This window comes from Curcuma longa, chromosome 3 (assembly GCF_044706935.1).
Source record: "Curcuma longa cultivar G26 ecotype Majalengka, Jawa Barat chromosome 3, ITB_CL_G26_1.1, whole genome shotgun sequence".
Lineage (NCBI taxonomy): Eukaryota > Viridiplantae > Streptophyta > Magnoliopsida > Zingiberales > Zingiberaceae > Curcuma > Curcuma longa.
In genome coordinates this window covers 11,050,823-11,071,123 of record NC_133863.1, presented here as the reverse complement: position 1 = coordinate 11,071,123, position 20,301 = coordinate 11,050,823, and the positions used below count along the sequence as shown (strand labels likewise).

At 36.4% G+C, this 20,301-nt stretch overlaps 3 protein-coding genes and 1 non-coding gene across 5 annotated transcripts; 2 read left to right on the top strand and 2 right to left on the bottom strand.

Moving 5' to 3' along the window:
- Nucleotides 1–3,553: 3,553 nt before the first annotated feature.
- On the bottom strand, nt 3,554–7,030 carry LOC141824116 (uncharacterized). The gene is made up of 3 exons (XM_074711352.1): nt 6,813–7,030; nt 4,259–4,363; nt 3,554–3,854 (listed from the first exon to the last, which is right to left on the bottom strand). The coding sequence occupies exons 1-3, from the start codon at nt 6,879–6,881 to the stop codon at nt 3,813–3,815; spliced, it is 216 nt and encodes a 71-aa protein (XP_074567453.1). The 5' UTR covers nt 6,882–7,030; the 3' UTR covers nt 3,554–3,812.
- A 1,235-nt stretch (nt 7,031–8,265) lies between these two features.
- TRNAS-CGA (transfer RNA serine (anticodon CGA)) lies at nt 8,266–8,347 on the top strand. Its single transcript has one exon. It is a non-coding gene; the product is annotated as a tRNA-Ser (tRNA).
- A 351-nt stretch (nt 8,348–8,698) lies between these two features.
- LOC141824115 (snRNA-activating protein complex subunit) lies at nt 8,699–18,129 on the top strand. Its single transcript, XM_074711351.1, has 11 exons — nt 8,699–9,097; nt 9,185–9,240; nt 9,327–9,393; nt 9,476–9,528; nt 10,625–10,832; nt 13,457–13,545; nt 14,255–14,345; nt 15,073–15,168; nt 15,460–15,585; nt 15,668–15,931; nt 17,824–18,129. Exons 1-11 carry the CDS (start codon nt 8,954–8,956, stop codon nt 18,103–18,105), a joined length of 1,476 nt encoding a protein of 491 aa, XP_074567452.1. The 5' UTR covers nt 8,699–8,953; the 3' UTR covers nt 18,106–18,129.
- On the bottom strand, nt 18,013–20,301 carry LOC141824114 (putative pectinesterase/pectinesterase inhibitor 51). Of its 2 annotated transcripts, none has more exons than XM_074711349.1 (3): nt 20,133–20,301; nt 18,995–20,030; nt 18,013–18,898 (listed from the first exon to the last, which is right to left on the bottom strand). In XM_074711349.1, the coding sequence occupies exons 1-3, from the start codon at nt 20,208–20,210 to the stop codon at nt 18,201–18,203; spliced, it is 1,812 nt and encodes a 603-aa protein (XP_074567450.1). In that variant the 5' UTR covers nt 20,211–20,301; the 3' UTR covers nt 18,013–18,200. The 2 variants fall into 2 exon arrangements, with proteins under 2 accessions (XP_074567450.1, XP_074567451.1); XM_074711350.1 differs by having other exon boundaries at nt 18,995–20,054; nt 20,133–20,201.

The following is a 20,301-nucleotide window of genomic DNA, read 5'->3' as shown; positions in this document are numbered from 1 at the left end:
GAAGAAAAAGATATTTTATCATAAGCCAGCAATCTCTTCGTTTTTCTGTTAAAAATCTACTTAGCTTGCAGATGTTGCTACATGATCACCTTCGACTTGTCGGTAAAATCTTGATATGTCCACGACAGTGCGATATTGCTGAAACATATATATCTGACTTTTCTGCACGTCTATCTTCCACTACAAAGGTCAACAAAGGAGAGTGCAAAGGTCAAATTCCACAACTTGTAGCCTGGTTTTCTAAAATATTCAGCAGAATTATAGTTATCTAATCACAGATTTTCTTCTCCTTTTCCAATGTACTCCTTTCTCAAACAATACAATGCATCAAGTGCATGTTTCATCTGATGCATGATGTACCAGGATTTCCACAGTTGTAATGCTGTATTATTCCTTGAAATTAAATACAAAAAAGTGCAGGGAATTTAGAGTTAAAGCAAAGCTGAACGTCTGAAGGAGACACAAGATGGACCTTCTAGCTAGTCCATGCATCGACTTTGATACCTGAACTACCAACAAAGAACAGAACAGATTGTCCTTGTTTATTACATAAAGCAAAATGTTCTTTAACATCTTTTATTTGCAAGGAAAGCAAAATTTAACCTGAAGATTTGTCTCTATTTATTTATTGTTTCTGTTACCTGTCTTTTGGGAGGTGTACCTAATCCTCTCCATTTCCACACTGGTTGGTTGAGTTACCTGGTTGTCAAATACTTTCCACCTACTACTCCTCCAAATATAGCATTTGTAAAGCGAAATTATGATGTAAAACACAGTTAAAATGTGCCTAAACAGTACTTATCAAAATAAGAAGACTAAATTCCCCATAATATTCATCATTTTCAGAGGTGATTAAGTTGGTAAGAGAACATCTGCCTTAAACTTGAAGTAAATGAATGAGGTCAGAAGTTCTAAATAGGTCAAGGGAGATCTGAATGCAATGACAACATAATCAATCGAGGCCACCAACTCCAATTTGACTGGCCGGGGCTATGAATCAGATCGACAAACATTAATATAATAGAAAGTTGATGGACTGATAATCTAAACTCTATAGATTAAAGTATGTATTTGCAGTTATTTTCTTTTAATTTTCATTGGTTGGCATATAAATTTATAATATTTTTAGTTTAAAAATCCCCTAAGAATCTCATGTTCTTCCAAGTAATCCAAGACAAACTTGCCTTTGTCTTCCCTTCGACTGAGAACGACAAGTGTAAGTTGAACCTTGGTCATGTATATATATCAAACTTATTATAAATTAATTATTGTTTATTTACTTTTCATAGATAAAATACATGCATTATATAAGATGAGGCCTACACCTGTAATATAAATTATTATAAAGCATAAAGCTTCGATCGGCTTCATTCACTTTCACTGTCTTCTTTCTCTTTTTCTCTCCCTGTCATGGAATTTGCTAAGTGTTACTTATTCTTTCTATTAATTTTCTTTGGTGGAAGAGCAGGAAGACAAATTCGCTCTTTCTTCTTCCTTTTCTTCCTTCCTCTGTTAGCTGCTGCTGCTGTGTTGAGATCAAAGTAATCAGAAGCTTTCAGAGGAGGAGAACAGGTGAAGAGTTGGTTAGTAGATTAGTTATGTAATGGTGCCTGGCTCCCTGTATGCCACACATGATGTAGATCAAGCTCCATGGCATGCTTGGCTATTGTGGGTGGCATGCAAGGAGCCAAGCACATTAATTATATATACACATATATTATATACTTTCTTTAATTTGAGCATGCATGTATGGATCCTGCAGAATACTTTAACTGTTTGTCAGTTTTGGATTATAGATTAGTGTGTTTTTTATGTGATCTTTCTTGCTGCAAAGGTTGTTTTTTATGATCTTTCTTGCTGCAAAGGTTTCTCTCTCCTTTTTCTTCATTTTTTAATGCATTAGTTCTCTATACACATGAGCCTCTTGTTTGTTTTAAGTTCCTTTTGTGCTAAAAGAAGAATTACTTCATTTTAATAATAGTTAAGTAATTAACATTTTCTTTTCGATAATTGATCGAAGGGTACTTAAAATTAAATTATGTAATTCTCAACGGATGCATTTAATTTTAGAATTACCAAAGGCATATTTATTTTCGATTATATTTTTCCTTTTTATCTTTCAACGTTAAATTAAAGTATTCCCTACATTTTTTATAGGGTATCAGAATTAGAAATCTACATCATAAATATTTTTCATATACTATCCTCTTCTAATACATATCAATTTTTCAGACATTCAAATTTTTTAGGTCTATCAATAAATTTAGATTAAAACTCATTGATAGACCTAACAAAATCTAATTGGACTCATTCTAAGTCCAATAGGTTTCTATAATATCTCGGAGTTCAAATGTGTCCTAAGTTATTAGTTTAAAGGCATTCCTAGTAGTGTTTAAAAGGTTTTTAAAATTTTAGACTTTAAAACTATTGGCACGATCTCATAAGTTCTTGTAGGAGGTCTAAGAATTAGAATTTCACACTATAAATGTTTTCTATACACTATCATTTTTTAATATATGTTAATTTTTTAGAAATCTAAATCTTTTAGGTCTACTGATAGATTTCAATAAAAATCCATTGATTGACCTAACAAGTTTTGCTCGGATTCATTCCAAATCTAATATGTTTATTTAGTGTCCTAAATCTAAATGTGCCTTAAGTTACAGTTTGAAAGTATTCCCAACCGTGATCAAAAGATTTTTAATATTTCAAACTTTGATTTTGATATCCGAATAATAACATGACTATAGTAGTGTTGATCATTAAAAATCAATACCACCATTTTATGAGATTTAGTTCACATTGATATTTGAATAACAATAATACAATGATGTTAATCCTTAGAAATCAACACTATCATTTGTGAGATTAATAAATTTCATTGATTCTATCTACGAATAACAATACTACTGATAGTTGGAATCCAATATTAAGATGGTGTTGGTTGTAAGAAATCAGCATTAAAAAGATAGTATTTTGATGAAATCAGTACCAAAATGATGATTATTTAATCAAAATAGTACCATAATAAATTTATTTATTTAATTTTTTTTATTTAATTTTGATTTACTTCCTCTCGTAATTGAGCATTTAAAAAAGATAAAAAATAATAAAAATATTTTTTTTTTTTTTATTTTTATTAACGTTCTTTTTTATTATTGTATTTTTTATTAAAATATTTATTTTTTATAAAAATTATGAATACATTTAGAAGATGATATTTTTAAGATAACTTTTATATGAAACTCAAATAATTAATTTTTATTTGATTTGATTCAGTTTAAATAAAGAAAATCAATTTTTTCTTTAATTTAAAACTGAAAAATGAAATAGGTATAATCAGAAATAAATATGTCCTTTAAAAATTAAGTAACTTTAAATGCGTCCTTCATAACGTCGTTTCGTTTTTTTTTCCATCATGCCACCTCTCTTAAAATAAAGTTAAAATAGTTAGAAATAAATTATTATAACTGAAGGTTTTGGAGTTAAGAATCTATCTCAGCCACACCACTGTCAGATACGAAACAATTGGGCACACAACACTTTACAAGTTTTTTAATCGCATAAAATGCACCTAAACAACAAAGGCCCATTTGTATGATGGTGTGTGAAAATCATACAGATTATTACTTTTTGGCTATGGCAAATTCATTAGCTGCTTAAGTAGAAGAAACACAAACTTCTTTACAAAACCAAAGAAATCTTCATCAAAAATGATTGGCAGATTCGTTTAGTTTTCTCATCCAGCAGTTTACATCCGGAGAAAACAACAAACCAGACATTTAGCTTGTGTAATGTCTAATGAGTTCGATCTAGTAACCTTTGTTGCCACGTATCCGTGTTCTCATGTCAACCTGAAATTAGAAAACAAATAATAAAAATAAACTTAAAATTCATAAGTATCAAAGACAAACTATTATACAAGTAAATGTTAACATGAGTTCTATAACCCATTCATTTTGATCATAAAATCAGAAAGAAGCAGGTTCTTCTATCAATTAGCAACCAATGCTCCCAAATTACTGCATTTAAATTAGAAAAAAAAATGAACAACAAAACAATCTTCAAGCAAGTTCAATCAAGATGCATAACCCAACCTAAAAGTTAAAAGACAGGAGTCCGGTCTAATATTACTAGTTGAAGCATAATGGGAAAGTTTTGTATAAATCAATATTTTCTGAAATAAATCATTGATGCATGATTTACAGTTTGAAGTTTTGAAGCATTAAAAAAGTGACAGGGATTTGTTATTCCATGCCTGGCCCCTCTTGCAGTTGAAGTATGTCTCCCTAAGTCCTACGCATTCACTTGATATTGAAGGAGCCTTTTCCCCAGCACATTCCCTGTAAGATCGCTTATCCACCTGACAAGTTCAAGGCAAATGAGCATAAATGCTTGAGCTAATAAGAAGCTTATATATCGCGTTGTTCATGTATAATGTGTTTATTGAAAGTTAAATAAGTCCCCTAAAATGAAAACCATCAATGTCATCCTTCTTGGTCTCGGTTAAGAATGGTAATGCCAGTGACAAACATAGGCCATTTATTGCTAATACAAAGGCATTTCTACAAGTTGCTGAGAATTAAATGGATATCCACCAGAAAACCATGTATTACATGAGTTCAACATACAAGCTAAACAAGAGATTTATGACGAAATTGAACATCCAATGACTGTAAATAATTTGTAACCTTTGTAAGTCATGGTGTATTTGTGGATTACGGAAAAAAATTCATTACCTATAAACATTTAATGAGGGTAGTGAGAACTACATTAAGCATATAAGACTCTGATTGATGAACTACAGATGATTCTCTTTTAAACATTTAATGTTCAGTTTCTTGAAGCTCAACTGGTCCTACTCCTTTAGCTTTAGCGAAAAGTTAGAAAGCTTTTAGAATCCTAATAAAGAGATAATCTGGCAATCAATCATCACAGAATGTAGTTTTGAGCGAAGAAGTAAAGGCAAGTATTATGTGAAGGAATTGAAGCTCCTACATGGTGAGGCAGAAGAAACATTGCATTAACTAAGAGAAGAGAAAGGAAAGGAAAATAGCGGGCATACAAGGTTGACGCAGATATTTAAAGAGTCAAAAGATATGCAGAAATTTAGTGAGAAACCGTTTGCAATGAAGCTGAAATTTCTATGCAGAAATCCTTCCAGGAGGAGACATATGGAAATTGATGCAGAAATCTAAAGAGTCAAAAAACAGACAAAAGATATATGATTTCAAAAAAAATTGTTGAGAAGCCGTCTGGTAGTGATGGCTTTCCTTAAGTTGTTCAATTGCCTAGGTAAATGATGATCCAGATTGTAACAGTAATCATACAGATAAGTCTCAGTATGTCCAGACCAATTTTAGATATATTAAAATGCTATAGAATGTGCATCAAAAACCAAAATTTGCTTCCTAAGAATATCTAATATGATGCAAATACATTCCATCACAGAAATAAAATACTTTTATATATTGAAAATTAAACAATTTCCCAAAAACATGCCAAATGAACAGTTATTTTGATGACAGATGTAGTTGGTAGACTTAACATTTACACAATTTCATCAAACCATCCATTATAGATATATTGTAGAACTATATATGACCAAACATCCCTAGGATAAAACCTTGGATATTTCTCCATTTGTAACCATCGCTGTCACAAGACCTACGCTCCTTGAATGGACATGATACAACATAATTTAGGTCAACAGGAGTGTTCAAAATAGCATATAATTTGACTAGTTTCTCAGTTTGTGCATGTGTTAGTAAAATGCTGCTGCATGCAGCAATCTAGAAGAGTAGATAAATTTCCAGCCAAACTATGCATATTCCATAAAAGTAGATAAATTTCTCGATAATACTGGATGAGCAAAAATGGATCTTATCCTGTCATTCAGCACTTTTGAAAGGTCCTACCTGTATGAATGCTCGGATATGATTAAAAGAATTTTCCTTGGTTTCACTTTTAACTTCTGTAACAAAATATTCCACTCATCTTTGATAATACTTTATAGTAAATTATCTCCTTATTTTCTCTAACTTTACCAATTCATCATGGGCAATTCTAAAGGCTAAAGTTTCTTAACAGTAATTAGGTCCCTAAACATCTCTTATAGATTAGCGGTGGCAATAAAAAGCAGCAAGAATGTAATGCATCTTGAAATTGTGATAAAAATAATATGATATCGGATATCTAAACCTTAGGTGCATGAGTTTTGCATCATCAAATTTGTCTTTAGTCTAAAAGAAAATTAACATTTCCTTCTCTCGAAGGAAAAAAAGAGAAGTGATTTCATCATCTCGTCTAGATATCTTCAGACTACAAACTGCAAGGTGGAGCTCCTCTACCACTAAAATTAGTCAAAAAAGGAACACATTCAAGAATAACTCTTACCCTATCCTACAATTGGACTATTTATTATCATTTTGACAATTGGATTGAAGAAAGCCAGTTGTACGGGGCAACAACATGTTCCAAATTTCATCCCCCCAATTCGCAGTGTGCTATATATCATGTATGTACATCAATTATTCACGCCGGGCTAAAGTAAACTTTACCTCCGAAATCATTCATTGCGAACCAGAAAGGCGCTACATTTCTTAACACGCTTTACGAGAACCGAAAATAAATGTCAAATTCCTCTCCCTATGGATTCAAGCACGATCTCTAACGCTTTGATAATACTTCCCAACCCACCCACCCCACCCCCGTCCTTCCTCTGAAGACCGATTGGTGAAAAACACAAGAAAGACGATATTTTTATTCAACAACGCGAGGAAATTTCGGATCAAATTTGAAGTTTTACACACCTTCACGCAGTCAGACTCGCTGAGGCACTTGACGAGCTCCATCGCCAGACCTTTACATGACTTCGACATCTCCAAGCGAGAAAAAAAAAGGCGCACGGAAGACGAGAGAGAGTGGGAAGAGACGGGCGCGGCGGCGGCGTCGGAGCAGATAGCCGGAGGTGGTGGAGAAAAACCCTAGCAGTCGGTTCGCGGTGGTGGAGCGGAATGATTTTCTAACCCTTCTTTGGCACATGGCACGTGTGACATGAATTATTATTGTGGTATTTTTAAAAACATTGACCGTTCACTGGCGGTTTTGTGGTATTTTTTAAAAAATTATTGGATGTTTTAGAAAAATAATTAACAAAGAAGTTATTGTCGAAAAGTGACTTTAAAGAACAAATTAATCTGTGTATTAGAGATAATGAACAACAATTTTCCATCTGATAGTTTTTTTTTTTCTTGTCTCATTTCCATAAGCGTTTAAATCTCTTTTATTCTCAAATTTTTTGCAGTCGAGGATAAATATATTGTCTAAGATAATTATTTACGTAACACCAAATAATAAGAACTGAAGAGTGAAATAGAAAAGCTTAATAAGCCATGCGATGATGGATGACTGCTTTGAAGGATCAAATAATTAAGGAAGTTAAATAAGATGAAGTCGAATAAACATTCTCTTAATTGTATCTTCATCTAACCCAACACAGGCATCAAAACAAACCTAAAAGTCTCAAGATGATGCTTCAAGTACTATAAAAACTTTGGACACTTGTCTGCTTCCACCTGCCAAGCTTCTCCCTTCCCTGAAAAGTAGAACCAGCCAGTTCAGTTGTCTATAATCAGAGCAATTCCAGAAGGTAGTTGAAAAATCTTCACACTAGGAAGATCGCGATGTTCTATATGGACATAGTGCATCATAGTTTGCAGGTTGTTTATCACACAGTGCATAGAGCACACCTTGCGTTTCTCAACTGCTGTCTCATTGTCTTCAATGTAGACAGCTCTGAAACCCACAGGGTTCAGGACCTTCTCATAACTGTAAATGAGCAAGTGGTTGGTAACAGAAGAAATGAAGTTACCATGGAGGGAAAAGGCAGATTGAATCAGTGCTTGATAATGGAACTAAAGAAGCTTACTAATCTATTGTGCAATTATATGGTGGCCCTCCTTCCTTACCACAGATCTGGAATAAAAAGAGCGATTACAGATCGTGACAATATTCTGTCTCAGATTTGATATGGTTTGTGACCAAATGAAAATATGATGATCGTTTGCCACCTCAACATCCATTTTTTATTCAATTAATTAGAAATTAATTTTTTTTATTTTAATTAGATCAGTTACCATAATTCTTAAATTAAAATTTTAAATAATCACTTAAATCATATTCTGGGAAGCCCTCCATCGAGAGGGCTTGTGCCACCGAGTTTTTAGATATTTAAATAAATAATCTGCCTCTGTATTCACAAGGGTCGATATGTCCGAGTGGTTAAGGAGACATACTCGAAATCTGTTGGGCTTTGCCTGCGCAGGTTCGAATCCTGCTGTCGACGCGCTTGTTTTAAAATGTTTTCTTTCATATGAATAACCTTTTTAATATGATCCTTTATTTTTAGTTAACAGAAAGATTAATTCACAATGTTGGAGATTTTATTTAGGAGGATAATTAAAATATATCTGTTTCTAAAAAGAAGGATCAATTTTGCCTTTTTATCAAGAGATTTTTTTAAATAAAATTCAATATATAAAAATTAGTTACTTTATTTTTAAAACAATTCAAAAAAAAAAAATCTTCAAATTTCCAACTTTGGGAGCATTTTGAAATTTCCTTTAAAACTATATATATACACAATTTCTATTAATCTACGGGCTCGTCCCTCTTCCCCTCCATCCTCGCGCCCCAATTGCTGCCCTAAACACCTCGCTTTGCCGCCGGCTGTCACTGCGGCTTCCCTCGCTGCGACTCTCTGAGGCACCTTCTGGCCTTCACGCGAGCCCTCTTCGCTGTTCGGGTTTTTCCATCGTAGCAGCAGCGGAGTGGCCTACCCACTACGCGGCTCACGCCATCCACCGAACAACCGGTGGTCGATCCAGTTCGTCTGCGCCCGTACTTAGATAGATATCGTACACTGGTGGAAGACGACGCGGAATCGGACGTGATGGAGGCGGCGGAGGAATTGCGGCTCCAGGATCATGTCAGCCGCCTACCTTTTGCCCGCGGTGGTCCCATCTTTGTTCCTGGCATTGTTGGCCAGCTAACGTCGGTCTCTGATTTCAAGGCCGACGTCCTCAATGAACTCCAGGTTATTCTCGGTTTCGTCAGCTCTACTTGCTTCCGGCTTCTTAATTTTCCTTTTTTTTTTCTTCTGATCTATTACCGCGATCGACAGAGCTTGCAGTCTGAGTTGGTGTCGACGGGCGAATGCAATTTTGAGGATGAGCTCTCGTAAGATGGGAGTTGAAAGTTATTTTTTCCCCTTGGTTCCGGTTTGACTGTTTTATGGTACCGATGACATAGTTTGCTCGTGTTAGGGTTGATGAGCTGAAGGTTCTTACGGAGGAAGAATTGGTCGAGAAAGCTCTTAAGGATGATGTGGAGGTGCGCCTTCCTGTTCTTTTTGAGTGCTAAGCTAATGCTATTGTTTTCAACAACGGTTCACGTCATTTATGAGTGATTTCAGGATGTTGCTTGCCTTGACGATTCACAACTGTACCTGGAGTGCTCAGATGATATGTAAGTTTACTTTAAAGTCATTCTTTTTACCACAAAACAAGGCATGGTATTTTGGTCCATGTGCAATCAAAGCAATAAAATATAATCCAAAAACTGCACTATCATTCTTCTGCAATCCTGGAGTCCCCAGAACCATTCAATTCTGCAATTACATTTGGGGCTGTAGTCCAAATGATACCCCTTCGTTAGGCTTGATTATTTGATAAAATGAAAAATAAAAGAAAAACCAAATAGAGAGATATAGAATTAAGAGAAAAAGAAATGAAGGAGAAAGGAGAGAAATGGTGAAGAGAAGAAGTTCCCTTTTTAAAAGTAGCAGTGCTTAAAAGAATAATTCTACTTAGCCCTCACTCATCCACAACTGAGGAGATTTGAAAATTATACATATAAGATCTGGTTTTGTCTAAAAAATGCAATGCGTCATCTTGCTGCAATGAGTTTTCCCTCTTTTTTCTTCTTCTTTTTATTAATAGATGAAATATTCAAGATCCTACTTGGATTGCATCAGTTCTGTTTCATTCCTAGCTAGTAAGGTTGGGCTTGAGTTTTGCCCAGAATATCTAATTTGTTTGGGTTTTATTGGATTTGGTATAAAACATTGACTGGCCTAAGTATTGAAGCTTGAACAGAATAGCTGGGTGTATCTGGAATGTTTCTATTTTCTTTTTCATTTTTTAAATAGAGCCTAAGTTTACTTTCCAAACTAGTGGAGACTCAATCCATTCCATTCTCAAATTTCTTCAAATAACAGTGAGAAGTGAGAACCATTTCTCTTCACCTCCCTCTTTGATTGTCATCTGATGGATCCTTGGTGCTTGATTGATCTTCAACTTGTCTGTTTTTTTCCCTCGAATTTGTTTCATATCTGAATGGGATAACTTTGTTGCATCAATGTTAACTTATTCACTTATTTCTAAGTCGTTATATTATTTGCCTCATAAAAATTTCAATTCAAATATCACCTCCGATATGGAAGTAATAAATAACATATTGTTGTAGGAGCTTTGTTGATTCTTTGAAAATGTGAACTCAATTTTCCTCTGTTTCAATTTTGTTTCATATACTGTTATTTACTTGAGTTATGCTTGTGTTGTAGAGTGGTAGATCGTTGTATCTCAGAGAAGGAAAATGTTTGTTTGACAAACTCTATATCTGAATGCATAAATTTGGAGCACTCTATAATATCAAATGGTTCTCATACTTTGGCACATGAGTCCAATGTTTTGGGTAAAAAAGTTAAAAAGAAGAAAGGAACAAAAAGAGGAAGGTGCTTTGATAGAGATTCTCGAGCTACTGATCTAGAGGTATGTTGATCAATTTTCTTTGTAGTTTGATATATGTGCTTGGTCATTTTCCATTAAATTTCCAGTACTAAGTTTAAACTTTAAATTATGTTCCTTTGGTTGTTCTATATCAACTATTATATGGTGAAAATCTGTTGTGTGCATAATACTGCACAACAGACAAGGTATCCATTTTGAAGCAGGATAAATCTGGATTGACCTAGTTTTTCTGTTACATCCTGCCAAATGAGTGAAGCGAACTATTAACTAACTAGGCCTAACCTTTGATCCAAAATGCTTAAATTGAAATTAACTGTGGTTCATTCATCTAAGTTTATAAATCTCCTTCATTAGTCTGCAAGTGATCATGTAGTACTAAACCAGCACGTCACAATGCCCACCACTTAAGATCCATATCTTCGTTTTGATAATCCATCCATCATATGGCAATCTTTTTTCTTTCGCACAAAGCTCAACAATAATTGCATAACAGATATTAAGGAAAACATCTATATAAGTTCAAAGTCAGCTAAATCTATACCTTTCCCACTAGCATCTGATGAACATAAATCTCTTTATATAATCTGCTAAAATTTGTAAATTTATCATCAACAAATTAGTGACACTGATAAGTAGTATTGCCTAGAAAAAGGTTATGTAACCTCATTGCTAACTAATATAAATAATTACAACTAGGTAATTTTTTTGGAGAACAAATCAATATAAGATTTGGGGTGGGTTCTTCCCCATCACCTTTACGTTTTTCATATTTTATTATTGTTTATATAACTCTTTCTTTATGTTTTTTACTTTTTTTTTTGTTGGATACTTGAGCTTGATTTATTGATATCTGATTTATAAATTATTAAGGTAAAATTATTGAATTTGAGCTATATTGATATCATATTGTTGAATCTAACATCTTATAATTTTTTATTATTGTCTATCTTTGTTCATGGATTATTTTAACTTTTAGTATAAACATTACATGATGTCTTTTATGCTTGATTTATTCATTTGGAGAGAAAACTTTTCTCTGGAAGGGTGCGAGTTTCAAGGCATTTTTGTTCAATTACTGCATATATATGTCACTATTGAAGGGGCTTGAAGTGCCATCCATAACAATTGGTGACTTATGTGGAAGGTGAGAGGAAAAGTCCTCTGCCAAAGAAACGAGGTGTGGGTGAGAGTTGGCAATTGGAGATGTCAATGTGTTTGGGGTGTGTCAAATGGCAATGGAACGAGATGGGGTAGCGTGGGGCTTTCAATTTCCATTGTTGCTCTGTGTAGGAAATGAAGGGGACGCATGTGATGATTTTTTTCTACCCTATCCTTGCCTCACCCTACTTCTTGTGTAGATCAAATTAGGGGTGGGTCAATAAAATCTAAAATAAAATTTGTATTATTAGTATAAAATGTATAAATTGTAACTAAATTTATATAGGATTAGGTGGATTATAAAAATTCAATTTCATACTTGCCTTGCCCGACAATACGAGCTATTTTTTGTCCCATCCATACCATTTAAATTATGAGCAATGTAGGTCATATCTTAATTGGGCCGAGGCAATTGTCATTCTAATTCAAAGAGGAGTCATGGTGGAGGTGTTGTGATGTTTTGGGTGGCAGTTGGAGAGGATCCCACCAGTGAGGATATTAGTATATCTGAACAGATCATAAATTTAATACTATTTAGTATATGTTAGAAAGTTTTTATGATGTTATATTAACTTTAAAGATTCAAGATTAGAGATAGACATAATTAATAATAAACTATAAGATGTTAGATCCACCATGCAACATGGTAACTTCAGATTCAATAATTATACCTACTAATTGACGATTATAAGATAAATATCAATTTCATGCTAACATCCAACAAAATATTGTGAAATCATATTGAAAAGAATTATGTTAAACAGTAATAAAATTTGCACCCCTTACGAAAATTAGGAAGAACTTTGCTCAAATCCGAGATTGTTGTGCTCATTAGTTGGAGATTAGGATTATTAAATAGGATCCATCATGGGTTTAGTCAAAGTGAATAATTATGAGGGTTAACAATGATTTAAATACATGGTCAATAAAAGTAACTAAAACAGTTATCTAACACAATCAACTATTCAGTATAATAAATTCCAGAGTTATAATTTTCAATCACTTTCCATAGAAATTTGCAAATATGATATTTTTTAATTGATTACAAAAAAATTATGACTATTATAAACTTATTATTAAATTTGGTTTAAATAATTATGAGAAATATTATGACTATTATAAACTTATTATTAAATGATGGTTTAAATAATCATGAGGAAACTATAATATCAATTCAAATTATTTTCTAACAATTTCAAAAAAATCTAACTTATGCTTTAGGAACTTGTTTTTTAAAATTAGATTTTGTAAAAGTGGTAGATCTTGCTAAGTTATTTAAAGTTTCTTTAAATTGGGGGTTACCTTGTTGAGAGTGTAGGATAATTTTAGTATAACTTTATCTAATTTGGTTTCTTTTCTAGTTTGTAATTTTGTTTATTTCGTATTTTCATTGACTCATTTTTGGAATATTTATTTCCTTGAATATTTTTAGTTTGTTTTCAATTTTATTTGGCTTGGAACCTTTAAAAGGACACTAATTTCCTCAGGGAAATTTTTTTACAAAAGTGGATGAACTTGCAAAGATAAAGCAAAGGCAGGATGAGGATAAGCTAGCAGCCAAATTGCACTCATTTAGGTAAGCTTGCCACCTTTTTAGCATCTTGATCTTTAATGGATGACTACCTTTGTTTAGGTAAGCACATCTCTTTCATTACCATCCTGCCTTTTCATGAATACTTTTGTGTTGAGAAAGTATATGAATTATGAAGATGAACAGTGTCTTTTATGCTCCTATAGAAGAATAGTTCACTTGCAACTTGGAAGGATTTCACGGTGTTTCAACATGTATGTAGATTGCCTAATAGGCGTAGACACTTCAAGTAGTCATAATGATTGATGACTTATACATATTAGCCAATATAGAGACACATATACTCTTATGTTTTGCAGAAAAAAAATTAGATCTTCTGTAACATCTGAAATGAAGGTCAATAGGAAACAACTGGTACTATTGTAGTAATTGTTTGGAAAATGTCAGCCTTATATTTAAGTAACTCAAAAGAAGCCATCAGCTATGTAATTTTCATATGAATTTTATTCAAAATTTCATGGTATTGTTCCTCCACAGACGTCCATTTTAATACCATATTTCATGTTTAAGTAGAATGAAGCTAAAAGTGTCCACTTTATGAGGAATGAATGCTCTCAGAGGATTGTCAATGAGTTGTGCACTTGATGGTAGCTCTAGTGGTTGACAATAGGGTAGTATAGATTAGATAAAAAACAATATCAAAGTTTTTCTATTCCTTACATTATTCTTTTCATCTTGAGTTTTGTTTATGCAGTGGCAACTCAAAGCTTCCTGAAGGAACAGTTTCATCCTCACAGAAACTTAAGAAGATGAAGTCCTTGAGGTTCATATCACGCCCTGTCAAGGTTTGGCTCCAAACAATTTATCTTACTGTGTTAACTTGTAGGATGTATGGCACTGCATCTTTTTTTAAAGAAAGACAAACCTTTTCTTAAATTTTCTTTTCTTAGTTTGAGGTATTGTTCGGTCATCTGATTGCAAAAGTATACCTATTTATTTGATTTTCTTTTGATCATACAACAATTGTCATTTTCGTTGGTCAGTCATTGTCTAGAGCTAGTGCAGACTCTAGACTTCTTATTATGTTGGTATTGCAAGCATAATCCAAGCACCTCCTCTTGATTTGTGATTCTTCCTTGTTTTGGAAACTGTGGTACACAATCCAACATGTCAAATTGGGGTTAATGTTCTTGTCGTGATTCTCTGTTCTATTGTTTATTGTACATTTCAAAGTTGGGTATCTTAATCTTCATTCGTGATCCTTTGTTCCTTGTAATCAGTCATTATGGTAAACAACCCAACATTGCAGATTGGTTTATGATCCTGATTAGTGTCATGTAATATCAGTTATAAGCCAACATCAAAATTAAGCATAATTTTTTGCTATAATAGAACCATGAAAGAAAAGCTCAAACTATCAATAGCACAGTTAGAATATGTCAGTGAACACATTGGTTCAGGGTCTATTATTGTTGCCAATGGATTAGTTAAATGTTTTTCTTAAATAAATTATCAATTTCATATTTTTGTTTAGGCATTTTTCTGAATTTGTTTGTGCATTGTTTTGGACAGGTAAAATCTGTCAAATCACAAGAACATGTTCCAGTGCAGTTTCCTGAGATGGTTCTTTGTCTGGAAATATACGACAATAAATATAAATGGAGAAAGGTAAAAATGAGTGTCTTTTATATGGTTCTTAGCATTAGAAGTGATGGTACTCCCTACAGTAAATGTTTAAAATTTCAGAAATGTGGATTTTATGGCATGACAGTTGCAATAACTCGTAAACAATGTTTCTGTAAAGCATTTTTTGACGTAGCAGATAATTTCATCATAAAATTTCAATTTCAAAAAGTTTTGCATTTTTTCTATGTTCTTTTAGCTGTGTGTTCTGCTTATATAGTTTAAGACTTCCATGGTCACTAGAATACTGCTAATAAACACTGAAATGTCATGCAGAACCAAGAATTTTTAGTTTTGGGGAGCCAAACCCTTTCAGAATTGAAGAATCATATATATTGTTTGACCAATAAGTTGATGGATTCAGCAGGGATGCATGATAATTGTGGATATTTCCTAATTGAAGTAACACCTTTCCCTATCTCTGATTTGTTCTATTCCTGATTTTATACAGTGGTTGAGTATATAGAGGTTGGCCTTCATGCAGGATACCTTTTGCAATGATTTGAAGGATCCTTCTTCTATTGACTATAGCAAACCTATATTTGATTGGCTCAAGAATAACAATCACGAGGCAGTTGAGAAATGGGATTACATTTTGTCTGGTGGGCTGAAGGAAAAACAAAAGAAGCTTTTAGGGGACATGAAAGTGTCTAGCTTACCCAATTTTAGATCTGTTGATATGCATAAGACTACATTTTCTGATCTCGGAGGATTCAGATTGGGTTCTGGTTATCTCTATTGCCACCAGGTGCGCAATGTTTTCTTTCATCTATTGTGATATCCACAGTAAGTTGTTCAATATTTATCAGGACTTTCTTTTATCCACATCTTGGAAAGGAGTGTGAGTGCACAAGCCACTTTGCGCATTTTTAATTGACATATTATATATTGGATCAATACCAAAAACTTCAACTTTCTCTTTTTAGTTTTGAGATGTTCATGCCCCTTCATTTGTTTCTAAAAATTCACAATTTCATACTGAGGTTCAACATTTTGGTTTTTCTACTTGTTCCAATCTCTAGCTAAAACATAACAATATTAGTGCTGATCTAATGTTGGATTGGTCATGCCTGCTTAGTTTTTGACCAATGCCACCTTTATGTCCTCCCACTTGACCTATTTACCGGCAAAATTTTGAAATAATTACTCAATTTAATACTGTAATTGCTATGTCTAAATTCGTTTTAGTTTGAAGTTGAATGAACAAAGATTAATTAGGTTTTACGATGAGTGCTCACTGGTGTAATTAAAGTTTTATTGATTTGTTTGTTTTTGGGCTTGAGTCTGTCTTGTTTTCTCCAATTTTATATTTAATTGAGAAAAGGGGGCTGCTACTGTTGAGATTCCTCTTCTCCTGTCTTCTTCCTTTGCGTGAGATAGTGAGAGTGAGAGATTGTTCCTTGCACGATCAAATCAATGAAATAGAGAGATAGAGAGAGAGAGAGAGAGAGAGAGAGAGAGAGAGGATGTCTCCAAATGAGGGAGGCATGCAATAAGCAATTAGGGTTCAACACTGCTGCTTGTGACAGGAAGCTGCATCCGTCTCCTTGATGCTCAGGCTTATAGGAACAATGCATGATTATCAAGTTGTTCTGATTTGGCCTATTTGGCTTTGGTTTCAATTTGGTCTATTGGCAGATGGGTAATTTTTCCCTGTGTCAACTGAAACCAAACTGTTTCTTGCCTTATGATCTGTACAATACATCTGATTGATTTGCATTCTATACTGCCAATTGTTTGATATGTACCTTTTAATATGCATGTTGTGCTACCTATGTAACCACTATACTACTGGCCCTTGTGAACGTTGGATACAGATGTGTAGGTCAGTGACCAATACATTTGGAATATATAGCTGAGAAGTTAAAACACACAAGTAGGTCGGTAACATATTAAGAAAAACCATAATGGCATGATTAATCTAAATGCTCTTTCTTTTGCAGTAAATGGTAGTTGTTGGCAGATAAAACTAATACAAATATCTCAGTATATTAGGAAGCATCATCTTCAGACTGCAGCCACTCGACCACTAAGGCAATATGACACTTAAACTATAGATACATAAGCTATAGCTTACTATCACTTTTTCCAAAACAGTTCAATACTGGGTCAGCATACTCAAGGGAACTAATCTTTAGTTCATAACAAGCCCTCAGCCTTATGATGAAATGCAAAAAAAATGACTTTGACATAACTTAAACTAGAGCAGGACAGGACTTCCACTTATATTCGGATCAAAATAAACTAACTCAATGAGAGCTAAATCAAACTGAAGATCCTAGTTTAGTTGGTTTTTTGTTTTAAACGGAATAGTGAATCCCATAACATAAATAGCTACAAATTCCTGACGAGCTAGACCTTCTATCACACGTCAACTAGACCCACCTTCTAAACTTGTTGTATAATTAAACTAATTAACATTGCTTCTCTCTCTTTAATTTCCTCCATTTTATGTTTATGAGGTCTGCTACACAATTCGGTTATATTGTTTTTGTTATTTATTATCATTTCGGTGCATGATCGAATTTATGAGGCATTTTTCATCGACATGCAATATCACTCTGAGTTAATTGCTCCAGATATACCATAATCTTCCTGGTTCTTTAGTTGCATTCTCACTAGTTTGTTGGATTTGATCAGGGCAACTGCAGGCACAGCATAGTGATCAGAGACATGAGACTGATCCATCCCGAAGATGTTCAGAATCGGGCAGAATACCCACTCCTTACCTTTCAACTGCGACCACACTACAGGAAATGCTCAGTCTGTGAAATATATATCGCAACAAAGATGACAGTTGACGATAAGTGGGCTCCAAAGAACCCTTGTTATTTCTGCATCAAATGTTATTTCCTACTTCACTACAAGGAGGACAACTCTTTGTTATACCCTCACACTGTATTTGATTATTTTCACGAATAATCATATGCTTGATGGTTCATTCCCTCTGCCTTTTTCAATTTTATTTAGTTGAAATTTTAAAAGGAGCTCAAAGACATGCTCACATCTACTTGGTATTAGAATTTTCTTAGATCTTTGCTATGATCCCATCGATTCCCCTGTATGAAGTTCTCAACAGAGTACACTCCCAAATGCTCCGCCGGAATCTGGCTGCTCCACGGCACTCTCGCAGTCACATTTGCCCCCGGCCCGTCGCTGCCAGACTCCCCGTAGTAGAGCGTTACCAACGCGAAGTCACCCTTCCATGGCATCCACCCCTCCGGCCTCACGATCTCCGTCAGGTACGAGTCGATGAACACCGTCCTCGAGTACTCCTTCCACGGCCGACCCAGGTACACCCGGTGGACCGCCGGATTGGACCGGTACAGCCTCATGTACTCCTCGCTGCCGTTGACGGTGCACCGCTCGAACACGAACCCGGTGGGCTGCGCCGGGTCGGTCCGGCCGTGGGCGGTCACGGTGTTGGACTCCCCCTTCTCCGGTTTGAGCTGCCGGGGGAGGATGACGAGGAGGCAGTCGTGGAAGACGGTTGCGGAGTTGCCGAAGATGAAGTCGACGGTGCCGGCGATGCGGCAGGCGTTGTAGAACTGGCGGAGGGAGTGGGCGTAGAGAGTGTCTTGGTGGCCGAGGAACTCGACGGATTCCAGGATCGATTGGTCGCTGTCGGACCGGAAGGCCACCGCCTGGTGGGCGTCCGGCCCGGCCGTGTTCTCGAAGGTCAGGTCGCGCGCCATGAAGCCATCGCCAAGAACACCTGCAATTTATAAAGAATAGAACTGGTATTTTAAATTTAGATAGAAATATTTGACAGTAAGATAGAATTTGTAAAAGTATTTGACGTTTTGCTCACCGACGGTGGCTGTGTTGTAGGTGGAGACGCCGGGGGTGTCTGCGTTGAGGGAGCCGGTGATGACGGTCTTGCCCATGCCATCTCCCACGAACGCCAGATTGGGCTTCTCCAGCGGCACCCTCACCGTTTCCTCGTACACCCCTTCCTTTATGTAGATCACGTGCCGCCGCTCGGAGTTCACCGGCGCAGCGTCCACCGCCGACTGCACCGTCGTGAAGTCGCACCCCTCACCGCCGTCTTTGCATACCGTCGCGTCCGGATCCCCCGAGAACCAACTCCCAGGGCCGCCCGCGCCGAACACCTCCGGCTGCGGCGAAGCGGCCGCGACGTCCGGCCAGTACCCGTCCCTCTCCGTCTGCGGCGGGGCCCACAGCCAGGTGTTGGCGCCGTAGCGCTGCAGGGCGGCGATCATGGAGGCGGCGCTGCTGGTGAGGTTGGCGAGGTCGGAGAGGAAAGCCATGGCGTCGGCTACCTGCTGGGTGTCGTTGACGTACTTGTAGGCCGACCAGCAGTCGTACTGGTGAAGCGCGACGGCACCCGTGAAGAGGCGGGCGCCGGGGAGGTCGCCGGCGGAGAGGGCCGAGGAGGCGACCCCGACGCGGTGGTCAGCGAGGTAGAGAAATTCGAGGCAGTTTCGGGCGGCAGCGGTGCGGTTGAGGTCCGAGGCGGAGGCTCCGAGGATGTCCTCGGCGGTGGTGCGGGCGGTCTTTGTGCGGTCCGAGGAAGCGGCGAGGGCGGCGAGAATGAGGTCGGCAGCGGAGGGGTTGGGAGGAAGGGAGGGAGAGAGAGAGGAGAGGGCGGACTCGCAGAGATCCGGGAAGCGGGAGGCGCGGCAGGCCAGGTTGATGGCCGCAGAAACATTGGCACCAGAAGCATCCCCTCCATTGCCGGGGCGAACCGGCGCTCGCCGATGATGCGCATGGTGGCGGTGACCGCTGACGTTGGTGGAGAGAAGAAGAAAAAACAGGAGCAAAGAACAAAGGAGAGGGGAAGCCATGGCGGCGAAGTGGCACGGGACGTAATCCAAGAAAGCATCCTTTTATAGAAGATCGAACGAACACTTACCAAAGATGGGATTTAGACAGCGCAAAATATAAAAAAATGGATTTTTTTTTTCGGATAACTGATTGAAGCTTACCACAATTGACGAAGAATATTGGCAATCGCGTGAGGAACAGGGAAGGTGGGAGGCATGCCCACCTTCCACTTCCGCCATGGATGGCCGGAAGTGGAAGTGGAAGCGGAAGTGGAAAACAGGGGAGGAAGAGGAAACACAGCTTTCAGTGCTCGTCCTTTTCTTCTTGTTG